We start from the raw sequence: 13,898 nt of genomic DNA on the forward strand, positions 1-13,898 counted from the left end.
TCCGATATATATCGGTTGACTTTTTGACAATTTTTTAATATAAATCCGATATTTCCAATATATTTCTAATATTTATGATATTTTAAATAGTTTGGAATGGTCACCAAAATAATTGATATATCCGATATATATCGGTTTTTGGGTACACTGATATATTAATCGATATCGATATTTTGGGCCTTGTGCGTAACTACTTCGTATTCTGTCATTCTGCCTAGGCGTTCCAGCAATCCCATAAACTTGAGAGGCAATCTAGCTTCTGAATCAATATCTATTGCAACGACCACATTAGCGAGAGGCAATCCAATACCATGGGACCTGGTTAAATAGTTGCAATTTGCAAAAACTTCTAACAATGTTCAATTACTGACAAGGCAACAAGCTTAAGTACATTTGATGAGTTTTACAATGATGAGATGTGGGATTGTACATCCTAGCATGATTTGCATAGACTTCTAACTTAGCACATTGTCTCCTGTAATTCCTTTTTTTTTTTCCATTTTATCAAACTATTGTTGCTCACCACTAGCAAAGTAGCAAAATGAAATAAATCAGAGTCTATTAAAACTTTATTTTATTTTATTTTTAAAAAATAGGAAAGAGGACCATCTTCCAAAGTACATAGAAACTCCATTCGAAATGGGGAACAACCAGTCGTATCCCCGTATTTAAGTCGAAATTAAATTCATCCCATTGAAATTGGTGAAAATGAAATGGAATCAAATTTCAAATTTGGAAGTTGACACTTGATACGCTGTAGTAATAATAATAATAATAAATAAGTGTCTAACATAAAAACACGCGTAGCACGTGACTAGTAGCAGTATATATACAAGTTTTCACTTGCGCGGCAACCCAATTTTTAAGACACGATCTAATATTTTTAGGGTTTAACCTCCACCAAACTGAGAAATTATGGCTTTCTGGGGTAAGTATGTATTTTATTTATAATTTTTCAAGTTTCTTTTTAAGAGACTTATTCAGTGTCTGTCTGTCTGTCTCAGGTGTTGAAGTAAAACCAGGAAAGCCTTATTCTCATCGTTTTGATGCATCTCGAGGAAGGCTTCATGTTTCTCAGGTTCGATTTCCCTTAAATGTCCCTCATCATTTTGTTTTTTATATGATATTTATTTATTTATGTTTGTAGGCTACGATAGGCATTAGCTCGAATCCACAGAAGAGTATAGTTCAGTGTAATGTCGGTGATAAGAGCCCTGTTCTCTTATGTCGTTTGATACCAGATAGGACGGAGTGTTGCACTTTGGATCTTGAGTTTGAGGAGGACGATGAAGTCGTCTTCTCTGTTCTTGGCTCTCGAAGTGTACACCTTACTGGATACTATCTCGGTAAAGGTTCTCGTAATGGCAGTGGCAATAGGGATGGCGATGATACGTATCCTTTTTTGGTAGTTTAGTAGATTCTAGAATGTGATTCTTTTGCTGGTTTTCCTTGACTGTGTGCTTTAGTGATTCGTATGGTGAGGATATACGTGATACTGAGAGTGAACAGTCTAATAATTCTGAAGAAGATGAGTACGAGGATGACTTTATTGATGATGGCGAACTTGAAAGCCCACCTTCTCCAATGCGAAAAAGCAAAGGTAGTCTAGTTGCAAGTTTCGTTCTATGCATTTTTCACCTTTTATCAATGTCTTTCCCCTGGATGTGTGCTTTATAAATCAAACTAAACACAACTATAAGGTAGTGTAGTCTCTTCCTTAGAAAACTTTTGTGTGTAAGTTTGCCGATCCTTACATTAGAGTAGAAAACTTGTCATTAGAAGTATGCAATCAGGTAAATGTAGTCTTGGATGTCGCTTTTGGGTATTTCTTTTTAGCTTTCCTTTTATGACTCAGTTATTAACTTTTTCTCTAATTTGTTGAGTATACTTCAACTGCCTCTAAAGTGAGAACAACGTATAGTTCTTATGGTAATCATTCCTTTGCCATCTATAGTTCTTAGATTGGGTGGGCAGGAGCTCTTTGCAATCTTCCTTCTTTATGTATTGTCCTTAAGGACTTAAGGATCTTTTGGTCTGCCTATATTCCATTTTCTAGATAGCTGTAATGACTTAATTCAAAGACAGTTCTTCTTGAGTGTGCCAAAAGTTGAAGACTTATTTGTTGTAGTTTCAGTTGGAGTCACTTTTGTTTGAAAAAACATTTTTACTAAAGTGTTTATTCTTGTTGCTGGTTTCTTGTTTTTTGGCAACACATTACCTGATTATTCAAATTGTTTTTATCAGTTGTAATTGAGGAGATACTAGATGATGAGAAGCCTGTGAAATGGAATGTAAATCGTAAGCGTCTTAGAAAGACATATCAAGTAAGTGATTCTGATAGTGATGACGGTAAAAGGATAGTTGTCAAGGGCAGTACGCAAGTCTTTGATGTACAAAGTGAAGATGAAGATGATTTGCCAAATTCTTTTCTATCTAAGACTAACGGTCAAAGTGCTGAAGTAGAAGAAAAATCAGATGAGAAAGTAGTCATCGAAAGTAAGAAGAAAACTGAAGATGCTGGTGATCTAGTCGCAGGTGCAAAAAGGAATAATGAAGAATTCCAAGATTGTGAAACAAAGAGGTCAGAGCTTGCATCATAGTATTTTTCTGGTTTCTCCTTTTGTACTTGAATGCAATTTTACTTTATTTTTATTTATTTTTGGTGAAATTGTGGAAAATAAACTTTCAAAGAGGGTTAATACTTAATAGGTGTGTGATACCAGTTATTAAGAGGCTGGCATATGAAATTAAATCCACATTTCCCACCTGTTAGACAAGTGCCACATAGCAGCTTTAGGCACCATACTCGACTGTCCAAATTCATCTACAGCATACTTTTGAACATGTTCTTCATATATATAATTAACTTATTCGATCAGCAGTTAACATTTCAGTCGAACGTGTGTAAAGAATACAAAATGTAGTATGCTCTTTGTCTTTACGTGGACAAATAGAGATAGTTTCTGTTTGGAAGTCCTAAATATCTAAATAGGACATTTAAAGCTGTAAATGATGGTTTATTTCCCTGTTCCTTGGCAACATAAAAAAAACATTTTTTTCGGCCGTTGTAATTTATGAAAAGGCGAGCTTTCATTTTTGTAACCTTTTACCAAGGGGTTTACAGGGCAGAAAATCTAGGAATAGAAAAAACACAGGCACAATCGTACTTGAATTAAGGCATGATAAAGAGTGTCTAAATGATGTCACAGTTCTTGATTTGAACACAACCTAAGCTTGGGCACAGTACATCAAATATATATACATGTGTTGTTTCTACCTCTTGATGAATGAGCAGAAAACACTAAGCTTACAGGTACCAGGGATCAAAGTATCATACTTCACTATCTTAAAGGTTTGCAACAAGTCGTATATTGCTGATACTTCGGTATTCATCACGTGTGTCTGTTTGGGTGGGTGTTGGTGCACGTGTGGATGATATGCCAATATTTGATTATCTCAACCATTTCAGAAGATGGCCAAATCATGTGTCAATCTTTGTGTGTGTGTGTGTGAGCTGATGCATACTTTTGTGCTCATGTCATATTTTCAATGTCTCTTCTGTTGGTGTTGGGCCTAGATTCATGCCCTGTGTTCACGCTTAAAATCTAAAAAATTCAGAATCAATGAGTAGTTACCCTAGATTTTTATCTCTTTGTGGTTTCCATTGAACTTGTTGTTTCCTTATTGATATATTCCAGTCAATGAGGAAAAATGGATCCAGCATGCGCTGTTAATTCTTTGGTGTACATGGAAGTATGACTTTGGTGCTCTTTTATTGAAAAGATTATCACCAAATATGAAACCAATGACATGGGCATGGACCACAACGAATCTGCAGTGCAGAGGACATTGTTTTGGGGACTTGGTCTTCTTTTACTGTCATTTGTTACTTGGAAGTTTATTGAAGGTAACAGCAGTTGGATACTGGGATTTGTAATTCTCTGTGTTGCCTTGTCCCCATCGTCTTTGTCGTCCTATGACTGGTTAATGCTAAAGCAGGTGAAGTGTTTAAGGTAAATATAGTTGAAGTCTTTTTATAGCACCAGGCATAGTGTGTGTGGGCTTCAAAGGGTGAAGTCTGGTGCTAAAATTTAGGAAACTAGACTCTGTGTAGTACGCCAATTATTAATAGTATCTGTTTTGGCTGATCATTCGAAAAAAGAAAAAACTGATGTAATGCATTGAATATACAATAAAAAAACAAGGCGATTTCCAAGTTAAAATGATGTTAGTTTAAAGTTAACATTTTTTTGCAGCTTAAAGATGCTATTTTTTGTTTGTGTGGTTTAATATGTGTAATATGTGCAAGCAGGGTGGTTGAACAACCAAATGGTTCCTCTCTTCCATCTTCGGAGGTTGGACATGAAACCAATGAGAAACAGAAGAAAAGGAAGAAGAAAGAACGGGGCAAAGATAAAACTGGCGTACTGGTAGATGATAAGACTGATGACGTCTCGAAGGAGGAGCCTGTTAAAGATGAAGTCAACAAGAAGCCTTTCACTCATAAGTGAGAATTGATTATCACTCTGTATCTCTTCTTTTATAGCGTACGAACTATGTTTTATCATACTCGTATCTTTGTTTGTTCACTAGACAGTTCACTAGATGCCCTTTACATGATCAGCTGATATCACTGATATTTTCTTACCTTTATTCCTTTTTTCCTATCACTGTTTTTTTTATTCATTTTTTGTTCTTTTTTCTTTGTTTTTTTGGGTGTGGGTGAAGGGGATGATGATCTTTCGTAGTTTCCTGTAATCCTGCTAATGCATTAGACATGCACACTTGCATATAGACATGTGCTTTTTTCCCTCAATCTTGTTTTAGTTTTGTAGGTCTTAACAAAGCCTCACTTGGATTGCATATCTTTTTCCTTTCCAGGACTGAAGATGGAAGTGCTGAAGTAAAAGAGAAATCTGATAAGAAAGTAGTCAAGGCAAGCAAGAAGAAACATAAAGATTGCGTTGATGAAGTCACAGACGCGAAAAGGTAAAGTGCAAACGCTAAAAAATCTGAATTAGAGAGGCAAGGATTGACATTTGTACCAATTTTCCGGGGTTATGGTTTGTTGTCGTTTTTCTATGTTCTTTTTTTCCGGTTATTGTTGTGGTTGTAAGCTATGGAAGATAAATTCCAAAGAGGAGTTAATAGGTATATGCTATTAATTATCAGAGAGAACATGTCCGAGGATTTAATGGTTATAGAATCAAAAGTCCACTGTCAAAAAAAAAAAAAAAAAAAACAGAAAAATTTGGTTTAGTGCATTGTGATAGCTTCTCAACTGTCTCAAAGTATGTCCGAGCAAAATCTAACTCTGGAAGTGATTTGCCAATATCTTGTCTATTCAGGACCGAAGATGTAAGTGTTGAATTAAAAGAGAAATCTGATGGGAAAGTAATTAAGGCAAGCAAGAAGAAAGTTGGCAATGGTGGTGATCAAGTCAGTAGCAAGAAGAAAGCTGCTGATGGTGGTGATCAAGTCACAGGCACAAAAAGGAAAGTTGTAGATGTTATAGACTCTGAAACGGAGAGGTAAGGATTTGCAGAATTGCAGTTATAATGCTTTTTAGGTTTTGGTTTTTCCTAGAATGCAGGTTCTAATATTTTTCTTTAGTAATTTTCCTGTAAAGCTGTGGAAAACAAATTTTAACGAGTGTTAATTGAGAATTAAAATGAGCTTATATGAGGTTTTTTTAATTGAGACACCTGCCCCGCTGCCCCCAATCCCATCACCAACAAGGTGTTGGACATGTTCTTTAGTCTCTAGAAAGAACTCAAATGTTCGGTTCTTTTACTTGGATAATGAAGATATTTGCAGTTTCTATTTATTATCTTTGGTGTAATACAGGACATTACAATTGTATGTACTCCCTTTTTTTTTTGTACCGTTCTCTTGTTAGTGGTCTTTTAATATTACTGATCTTGGATGTATTCACTATTTGAAGGTGGGGGGTGGGGTAGAAGAATGATAGATTGAAAATTACCTAGTGTGGGGTGTTGTCTGTACCTGAAGTATTTAAATAGCCACGGTTTGACTTATTCCTCTGTACTGCACAGGATTGATGATACTGCAATAGCCACCAATCTTGTTGCTGGGGAGAATACTTCTGAGAAAAAGAAAAGAAAGAAGAAGAAGAAAAATAAGACCGCAGAGTGATGAAAATGCAAAAACAAAGAAGGGATGTGCAATGGAAATTCAAGGCAAAAGGAGGGAAATGAATCAGTACTAGGGAATGCATGGCGTGTGTTCGACATTGAGTTGGTCTACATATGGTGCATGAGGGATATTGTTATTTTGGCTTATAAGACTGATGACTCTTATTTTGGTTCCAGAACTGGCCGGGACAAGTGGTTTAGTGACTTTGGTGTACCGAGAAAGTCTTTTTTTTCTTGCATTAAAATGTTGATGTGTTTTTTGTTTATGTTGCTCTTGAAGTGTCAACTCTCTTGAGTTGCTTTGATGTATGAACTCTAGGATCCCTTCAGCACTAAATTTTAATTGGAAACTGTATTTGCACATCAAGATCTTGTGAAGGATGAGATCTGAGTAATTTATTTTCCCTGTCAACTGGGCTGGAAGTAATGCGACTTTAATTACACCGAAGACGTTTGTATTTTGCTATAGGCTACTAATAGTTCGTCCAAAATTCTTAAGGTTGTTTAGGAATGTGATTGCATTTGACACTGACTTCATGAGCACTTAAAGTTCTTACATAACCTACCTTGCTCCTCCGAAGGCAACTAATACGCCTTTCTGATCAAATTCAAGAAACAATAAAGGGTGAATTAACACTCCCCCTCCACACTTGACGGAAGATTGTGAAATCCATCCAACATTTTTGTACTTCATGAGGGGGGGGACTTGTGAAGAAAAAACTATAAAAAGTAGATGTAAGACAACACGAACTCCATACTCCACAGGACACCCTGAAGAAAATTGAAAATCAGGCCTTGCATAGAAATAATCTACTCCGTTCATGAAAATGACACTTAATGAATTTACTACCACAATTACATGCAATGTGGCTAATTAGCACTCGTCCAATGGTCGACATTATTCGTACTGTTCTCCCTTTGGGGTTGGTACGGTGAAAAACAGAAAAAGTGAGCAAATCATATGTTGCATGCGAAATTAATAATGAATAAAGATATTTAGGAAATGAAAATGAGGATGACGTCGTAGGAGGTAGGTCCACGTCCACCCACTGGCCAATTATTCAACATTCAAAAATGAAGACAGAGAATAGATTTCTCCGCCAAATTCCTCGCGAAAAAATTGAATTTTTTCTTCTTCTTCTTCAAAGCTAATAAAAATAGAAATGGCCACGTCGGCATTCAAATCGACTACCAAGAGAAGCAGTAATTCCAACTCTTCATCTTCTCAATCTTCTTCTAGAAACAACACTAATAATAATTCAAGCCGTCTACTCCGCTCAAGAAGTCTAAGCCGTGGCCCATCCCCATCACGTGGCAGATTCGTCAACACTGTCAGAGGATCATTCGGTCATTTCGAAGCTCCACCTTCTTCATCCTCCACTACTACTACTACTACTAATAATAATAATAATCAAAGGCGTAGTCGGTCCGTGTCCAGGCCTCACACTAATAATAATAATAATAATAATCAAAGGCGTAGTTCGGTCTCTGTTGCCAGATACAATCATTTTAGTGATTCAGAGGTATGAAACAGTTTATTTACTAGTTTCTGTTTTTCAACATATTAAACTATTTCTTCTTAATCACGACAGAGTGATGATATAGATCATCATACTCACAACTCTAGTGTCAACCATCGACAAACAGAATTATCAAAGTCCTACGATGGCTACTCGGTAAGAATAATGTTGTATTTTTTTTATTAATATTATTATTATTATTATTATTATTATTATTTAACTTATAAATTTTACAGAGTCACTCTTCTGCACTAACCGATGAGGAACCACGGGATACTCATGCTCATAAAAATGGGACCGAGAGAACGATACGAGCAGTTTATTCACAGAAAAAGGTTTGGTTTTTTAGGTGTCATGCTTAATCCTCAAGACTCAATGCTTATTTATATATTGATTATCTGTAGACAGAACATCCTACTAGTGATGGAGCACAGACTGGGATGTATCAAGTTATGCGAGAACAACTTAGACATGCTGTTGAAGATATCAGGACTGAAATCGAACAGGTATGCAATGCTTTTACCCTTCCATACTTTGCATCATCTATATATGTACCTCTGTAAGACCTTGTGCTCTTCTTGTTTCGCCTATCTTGTAGGGAATAGTGAAATCAAATCATTCTGTTTTAGCCATTGATAGTTGCTTTCAGTCACAAGACTCGGATGTTCTCCAGGCTGTTTCTGTGATCAGACAGAACTATACTGCAAAACTGGAACAGGTATGTAGGTTTTTTAATCTTTATGTATAGATTTTATTGAGTGTGAGTTTGTGGGATAACATATGATAATAGGTAACAGAAGGAAGGGGATAAGAATAAACAGAGATGGTTCCTGTGCAATAATACGATCTTATCATAACAGAAGGTACTCTCGAGTCATGACAGCAGGATAGATAGAAAAGATATGTCATAGAGGAAAATACGCAAAACTCCATGCCACGATTATGTGTCTATTAGTTTCACCTCCAGTGGATGATTTGGCAGACTTGGACACCACACACATTAATAGAATTTAAGGGGGATGTATTGAGCTTTAGCCCGTGACAATAGAAACTCTTTCTCTCCATGAATTACAAAGTATACCTATTATTATAATTTCTCAGAAGACTTTGAGTTTCTAAGAAAGAGACTAAATACTATAATAATGGTTACAAGGGAATATACGATGGTTGCATCTTTCCGTTAATTCTTGCGCATTTCTTTTAAGAATCGGATGCTTAATATATGATACTAGTAATGCCCATGCATATAATCCTCCTACGAATAGGCTGGCACATGTCAATGTCCCTTGTTATCCACCATGTGCCCTGGTGTGAATGTTGGCAGAGGAAGATTAAATCCCCATACATTGACACGTCTTAATGCCCTTTTTAATGCGCTGTGCGCTTGATGCGATTTTTTGCAGAAGAGTTTTCACTCCCTGCATCTTTGCTCCAAAGGCTCCAAAACACAGTTTGCAACTAGTTCTTTTTTTGCTTCTTAATTTAACCCTGAACCCAAATACACTGACGTGGACATCTCTCTCGTCGCTCATTCTTCCCTGCCAAAGTGAGAATAAATGATACCGTGTCTCAACTCAAAACCAATTTGCAATGACTGAAGCGTCCTAGGAACTTGTCTATTAATGCTTTAAATTTTGAATGTGGGACTATATATCTCAACATTGTAAGGAACTCTATATTGCAGGAAACATAAGAATAGAGGAGAGACTTTTGTCGAATGAGACTTTAGAGTTTGATCTTGGTGGGACAATGCCAATATATTTTTTTCTTAGTGGCAATTTCATCTTTGGCGTTTTATCTTTGCTTTATGTTTTGGTTGGCCAAATTGGGCTGGTTGGCCCATGTTTTATGATCTATCTAACATTTACACATGCCATTATGGTTACTCCGTTTGGATCATCCTATATCTAGTGCCATATTATCTCGAGAGAGTGAGGACTGTATCTCCGTGACTCTTTGCTCTTACTATTCTTCGTTATGATGTCTTATGTCTATTTCCTCTGTTTCTTCCTTTATCTAATATTTCAAAAGTTTCTCATAGTGATGCAATGATCAACGTGTTGGACCGTAATATTTGGTCAGGGTACCCTTTTTTGTTGAGGATGTTTCATTATGGTTCATCAATCTGCGTAATCATACGATAGTAGTATGGCTTTTCATTTTCTTTTAGACTTTAAAAGGAACTGTTAATTCATTAAAAGAAAAATCTTCCAAGAAGCACAATTAATATAGTGTTTATATGTGCCTAATTGGTCTTTAGAGATTATTCCAATATCAATTTTTACTGGCTTCCTTGTTTGTTTGATTTCTTATTAGTAGTATTCCCAAATGATTTGGTTTTTATATTTGTGTTTGTTCCCCTATCCACTCAAGCATATAAGCTTTTACTGGTGATGTCTACCCCTCTTGGTTTTAAAATTGGCCAGCATCTTAAACCACACTTGTCTAACAGAAAGTAGCAAAAAAATGGACACACCTGGTTAAAAGAAATGCACCCTTTTATCTATTTTTTGAATTATAGTAAATACTTGTAAATTAATGTAACTGTAGCATTATATTTTCATTAATGATGTATTCAAGTATCTTGAACATTCCAGTCAGAGAAGCGCAAACAAGACCTTTTAGCTGAGATAGTGGCTGAAGAGCAACGCGGTCGGGAGCTCTCTAAGATAGTCAAGGAGTTGCTTCCAGATCCAAAGAATCTTACTGTTCAAGAAAAGTCGTCACTTGGTAGAAAGGTAGGCCTCTCATAACACATCTAGATTGATTTTAATTATTAGTTATGTTTGAAGCTTAGGGCATTGGTAATTCTTTGAAGAAAAGCTAGCTGATTGGAGAATTTTGTGTTTTGAAGAACAAACATCTAACTCCAAAGAACTGATTCAATTATACTGGAATTAACTCTTTCGTTTGTTACCACATACAAATAAAAACACGCATTTTGCGGCTACGGAGTATTCAAACGAATTTTTGAGCCCTATATACGCATTTTTACCACAAAAACAAGCAGTCAAGTACTGATTCTGATTTTACTTAAAGAAAATGTATGTTTGGTTTTGATAGATTTCCAATATCAAGTATATATCCTCATTAATTCCGAATTTAATAGACATGAATCTAACATGAATTTTTTTTAGTTCGACCCATTGTTGATTGGCGCTTTTTTGGCCCAATTATTTTATGAGCCTTTTAAAGCTACTGATTTCAAACCGGTAATCTTCCGTCCTGAACTATGAGCTGCTAGCAAGACTTAAGGATTTGAACTGTGGTAAACGTTACTTCACTCGGTTCTTTTTCTCCTGATACGCCTGGTGTATTTTTCCTTCTTTACCAGAATAATGATAGAGGTTGGATGTCCAAGTGCTTGACCGAGGATGCAGAGAGATACATAGATGACTTCCTTTCAAATGTTGAAGACACAGATATTTCCTCATTTGATGGGGAAAGGAGTGATGCAAGCTCAACACTAGGAGTAAAAAAGCCAAAGGACCTTATATTGCATTATGGGGAAAGTGAAGCTGCTGGGTGCTCTACAAGATCTACTTCTCTTCCTGTTGAAATGGATGGTGTTGTTTTGCCATGGTTGCAGTGGGAGACTAGTAATGATGGCTCTCCTCTATTGTGCAAGAGTAAGGAGGAAGTTTCACAGTTTCCAGAAGATATTTCATATGGTTCACTTCTGGTAATTATTTTTCCAAACAACTGCTATTATTTTTCCAGAGGTTTTTTTGTTTGTATTGACTTGGAACCAATGATGGGGGTATATGAAAAACAATTCTTTACTCATGTTGAGCTGCCAAAATGATATTGGTACTGTGTTTGTGTTGGATTCGATATGTTATTCTAATCATACCAAGTGAGAGGGGCTATCAGATGAACTGTTACTCTGTTAGTCATGTTAAGCTTAGAAAATGATATTGGTTCCGTGTTTATTTTGGATTTTGTCCATTATTCATCATACCAAATGAGACTTGATGACTGTGTTTGAACGTTGTTTAGGAGTTTTGTAGCATTATCGTTAATGGCACTGTGGGCTACTAGGCATAGCATTGTTAATGGCATTGTGGATATTAATTAATCTTGGTATTTCTTGTTATTGGGGATATTTGCAGTCCCTTTTATCTGATTTGGGCTGTTGTCTATCAAAACAGTTGTACTTCTATCCAATTACATCTCAGACTAAAATGCATGCACATCGTTTTGTAAGGTATTGTGGGTATTTTCAGTCCCCTTATCTGATTTAGGATTTTCATGTATGGTACACCATATGCCCTGCATTTTTTTTAGGACACTGTAGAAACAATTAATAAAATTTCTTTTCTTTTTCTTCTCCTTTCTTTAAAAGAAACATGTAATTATTGTTTTTCTTGTTCCTAATCTTCTAGTCCATGGTCTTTTCATCTTCTACTTTGAATAAGACCAAAAGCTTTTGTGAGGCAGAAACTTAGAATTAGACCCACATAGTAGGCTTGATCCATATTATTTAACATGTGTCAACAATATGACATAGTAAACATGTTACCTCTTTTGGTGCTTAGTTGCTTTGCTTGCATAACATTAGTTTGAAGCTAAGTCACATTGACAAGGATATGCGTGTCGGTGTCAGACACTGATACGGGGTGTCTGACAAGGGACTTATATGAAGTAGGACACGTGGACACATCTATATAAGAAAAGGAAACTGTCATTATTCTTTAGTTACACAACTAATTCTTGGGCTCAAGACCTTATGAAGCGGCTCCTTACAGATAAATAAATATGAAAGTGGCATATCATGGAGTTGGAACTATGTTAACAGATTATTTTCGTAGTCTTTTAGGGTATAAGAAACCCTAGTTTGAAATGGTATGCACGTGTCTGTGTGTCCGACACAAGTATCCGTGTGTCTGTGTCCGACACAGATTTTTTTTTAGTATTAGGTGTCCTTGTTACTTAGGTTTGAACATGTAAATCTAGTACAAGTACAATGTGGGGAGGTCGAATATTAAAGTTCTTCCCATATTTCTCAATTCTTCTTTTGCTCTTTTATTCCTTGATATTAATTGTTCACATATGTGAAGACAAAAATTATTATTTCAGATGCATATTTAGTTATTAACATGTGTTTCACATGTTCCACTTTAGTTTTGGCTGGAAATGATGCTTTTGTAGTTTAATTCATAGGATAGATTGTGGATAGGAATCATAGGATGGATTGTGGATAGATTGACCTCGCTGAGAATCAGTCCAAACCAGACCATGTCGAATTTCATGCAGCACTTGCTTTTTAGTTGGCGTCTTATCATATGGATGTAGGTGCTTTCATCATTTTGAAAAGTGTTCGCTGTATTACGTGTGGTACTCTTCTGTACTTTTGATCGTGGATAATTCTGTGGAGGTCCTTGACGATGTGGCATGTTCATATTTATGTTTGTTCGGAGAATCTATGTACTATTTCTGGTATGTTGTGATTAATAATGTCCCCTGATATCTGTTTTATTGTGTACAAACTCATATTTTTAGGGAGAGAGGACTGCATGCAATGGAAGTAATCTTTTCACCACAAGCCGCCCGAGCTGTAGTATTGAAGGTGGCAACCTGTCTGTGTTTACCAGGGATGACATTAATAACAGATTTGGTGATTGCAGAAGTTACATCAGTCGGTCTCCTGCTAGACGGCCGAAAGAATCATACTTCGACATGGATGAGTATCTCCATATTCAACGAGGTGAAGAACTTGTCCTTGAGGTGTGGAGGCAGCGAAAACATATAAGCTCAGGTGCACTAGCTCTTTGTAGTAGATCTTGTCTTCAGCTCTAGCTCTCTCTATTTCCCCTGTATCTCAGGATTGTGGCGAACATCTGGATAGCCATTTCTGTTCTCCATTTTCACAAGTACCCAGCAGCACTTAAGAAGAAGCTTATTGTACTTAATACTAGGCTAGCCAGCAATGCCTGGATTATCAATCTGCTAAGTAAGAGAATTCAATTGTAGGCAAAGTTCGGAACATTCAGCAAAGGTGAATAACAAACAGAGTTTGTTTCAAACAATATGCCTTGATACCCTCTTTTGTGTCCTTGTGGGGAATGTTATAGCGGTGGTACTCAGAAAACAAAATGAAAATGACCTCTCAGAACTCATGAGCAAGCATTTTGTTTGATAGTGCAATTTAGCAAAATCAAACTAAGTGATAGAATAATTGCTGTAGCATCTCCCTGTCTGTTACAGTTCATAATATATAGTG

At 36.3% G+C, this 13,898-nt stretch overlaps 2 protein-coding genes across 2 annotated transcripts; both read left to right on the forward strand.

The window, feature by feature from the left end:
* Window positions 1-704: 704 nt before the first annotated feature.
* LOC147474407 (uncharacterized) lies at window positions 705-6,518 on the forward strand. Its single transcript, XM_086583417.1, has 9 exons — window positions 705-928; window positions 1,005-1,078; window positions 1,148-1,392; window positions 1,467-1,600; window positions 2,245-2,581; window positions 4,313-4,507; window positions 4,882-4,989; window positions 5,349-5,531; window positions 6,057-6,518. Exons 1-9 carry the CDS (start codon window positions 916-918, stop codon window positions 6,154-6,156), a joined length of 1,389 nt encoding a protein of 462 aa, XP_086439543.1. The 5' UTR covers window positions 705-915; the 3' UTR covers window positions 6,157-6,518.
* Window positions 6,519-6,923: 405 nt separating this feature from the next.
* On the forward strand, window positions 6,924-13,704 carry LOC147474408 (uncharacterized). The gene is made up of 8 exons (XM_086584975.1): window positions 6,924-7,678; window positions 7,748-7,831; window positions 7,912-8,010; window positions 8,080-8,181; window positions 8,274-8,393; window positions 10,273-10,413; window positions 11,010-11,357; window positions 13,178-13,704. The coding sequence occupies exons 1-8, from the start codon at window positions 7,319-7,321 to the stop codon at window positions 13,472-13,474; spliced, it is 1,551 nt and encodes a 516-aa protein (XP_086441101.1). The 5' UTR covers window positions 6,924-7,318; the 3' UTR covers window positions 13,475-13,704.
* The last annotated feature ends 194 nt before the right edge of the window (window positions 13,705-13,898 follow it).

The sequence above is a fragment of the Coptis chinensis genome, chromosome 9 (assembly GCF_015680905.1).
Source record: "Coptis chinensis isolate HL-2020 chromosome 9, ASM1568090v1, whole genome shotgun sequence".
In the NCBI taxonomy this organism is placed as follows: Eukaryota; Viridiplantae; Streptophyta; class Magnoliopsida; order Ranunculales; family Ranunculaceae; genus Coptis; species Coptis chinensis.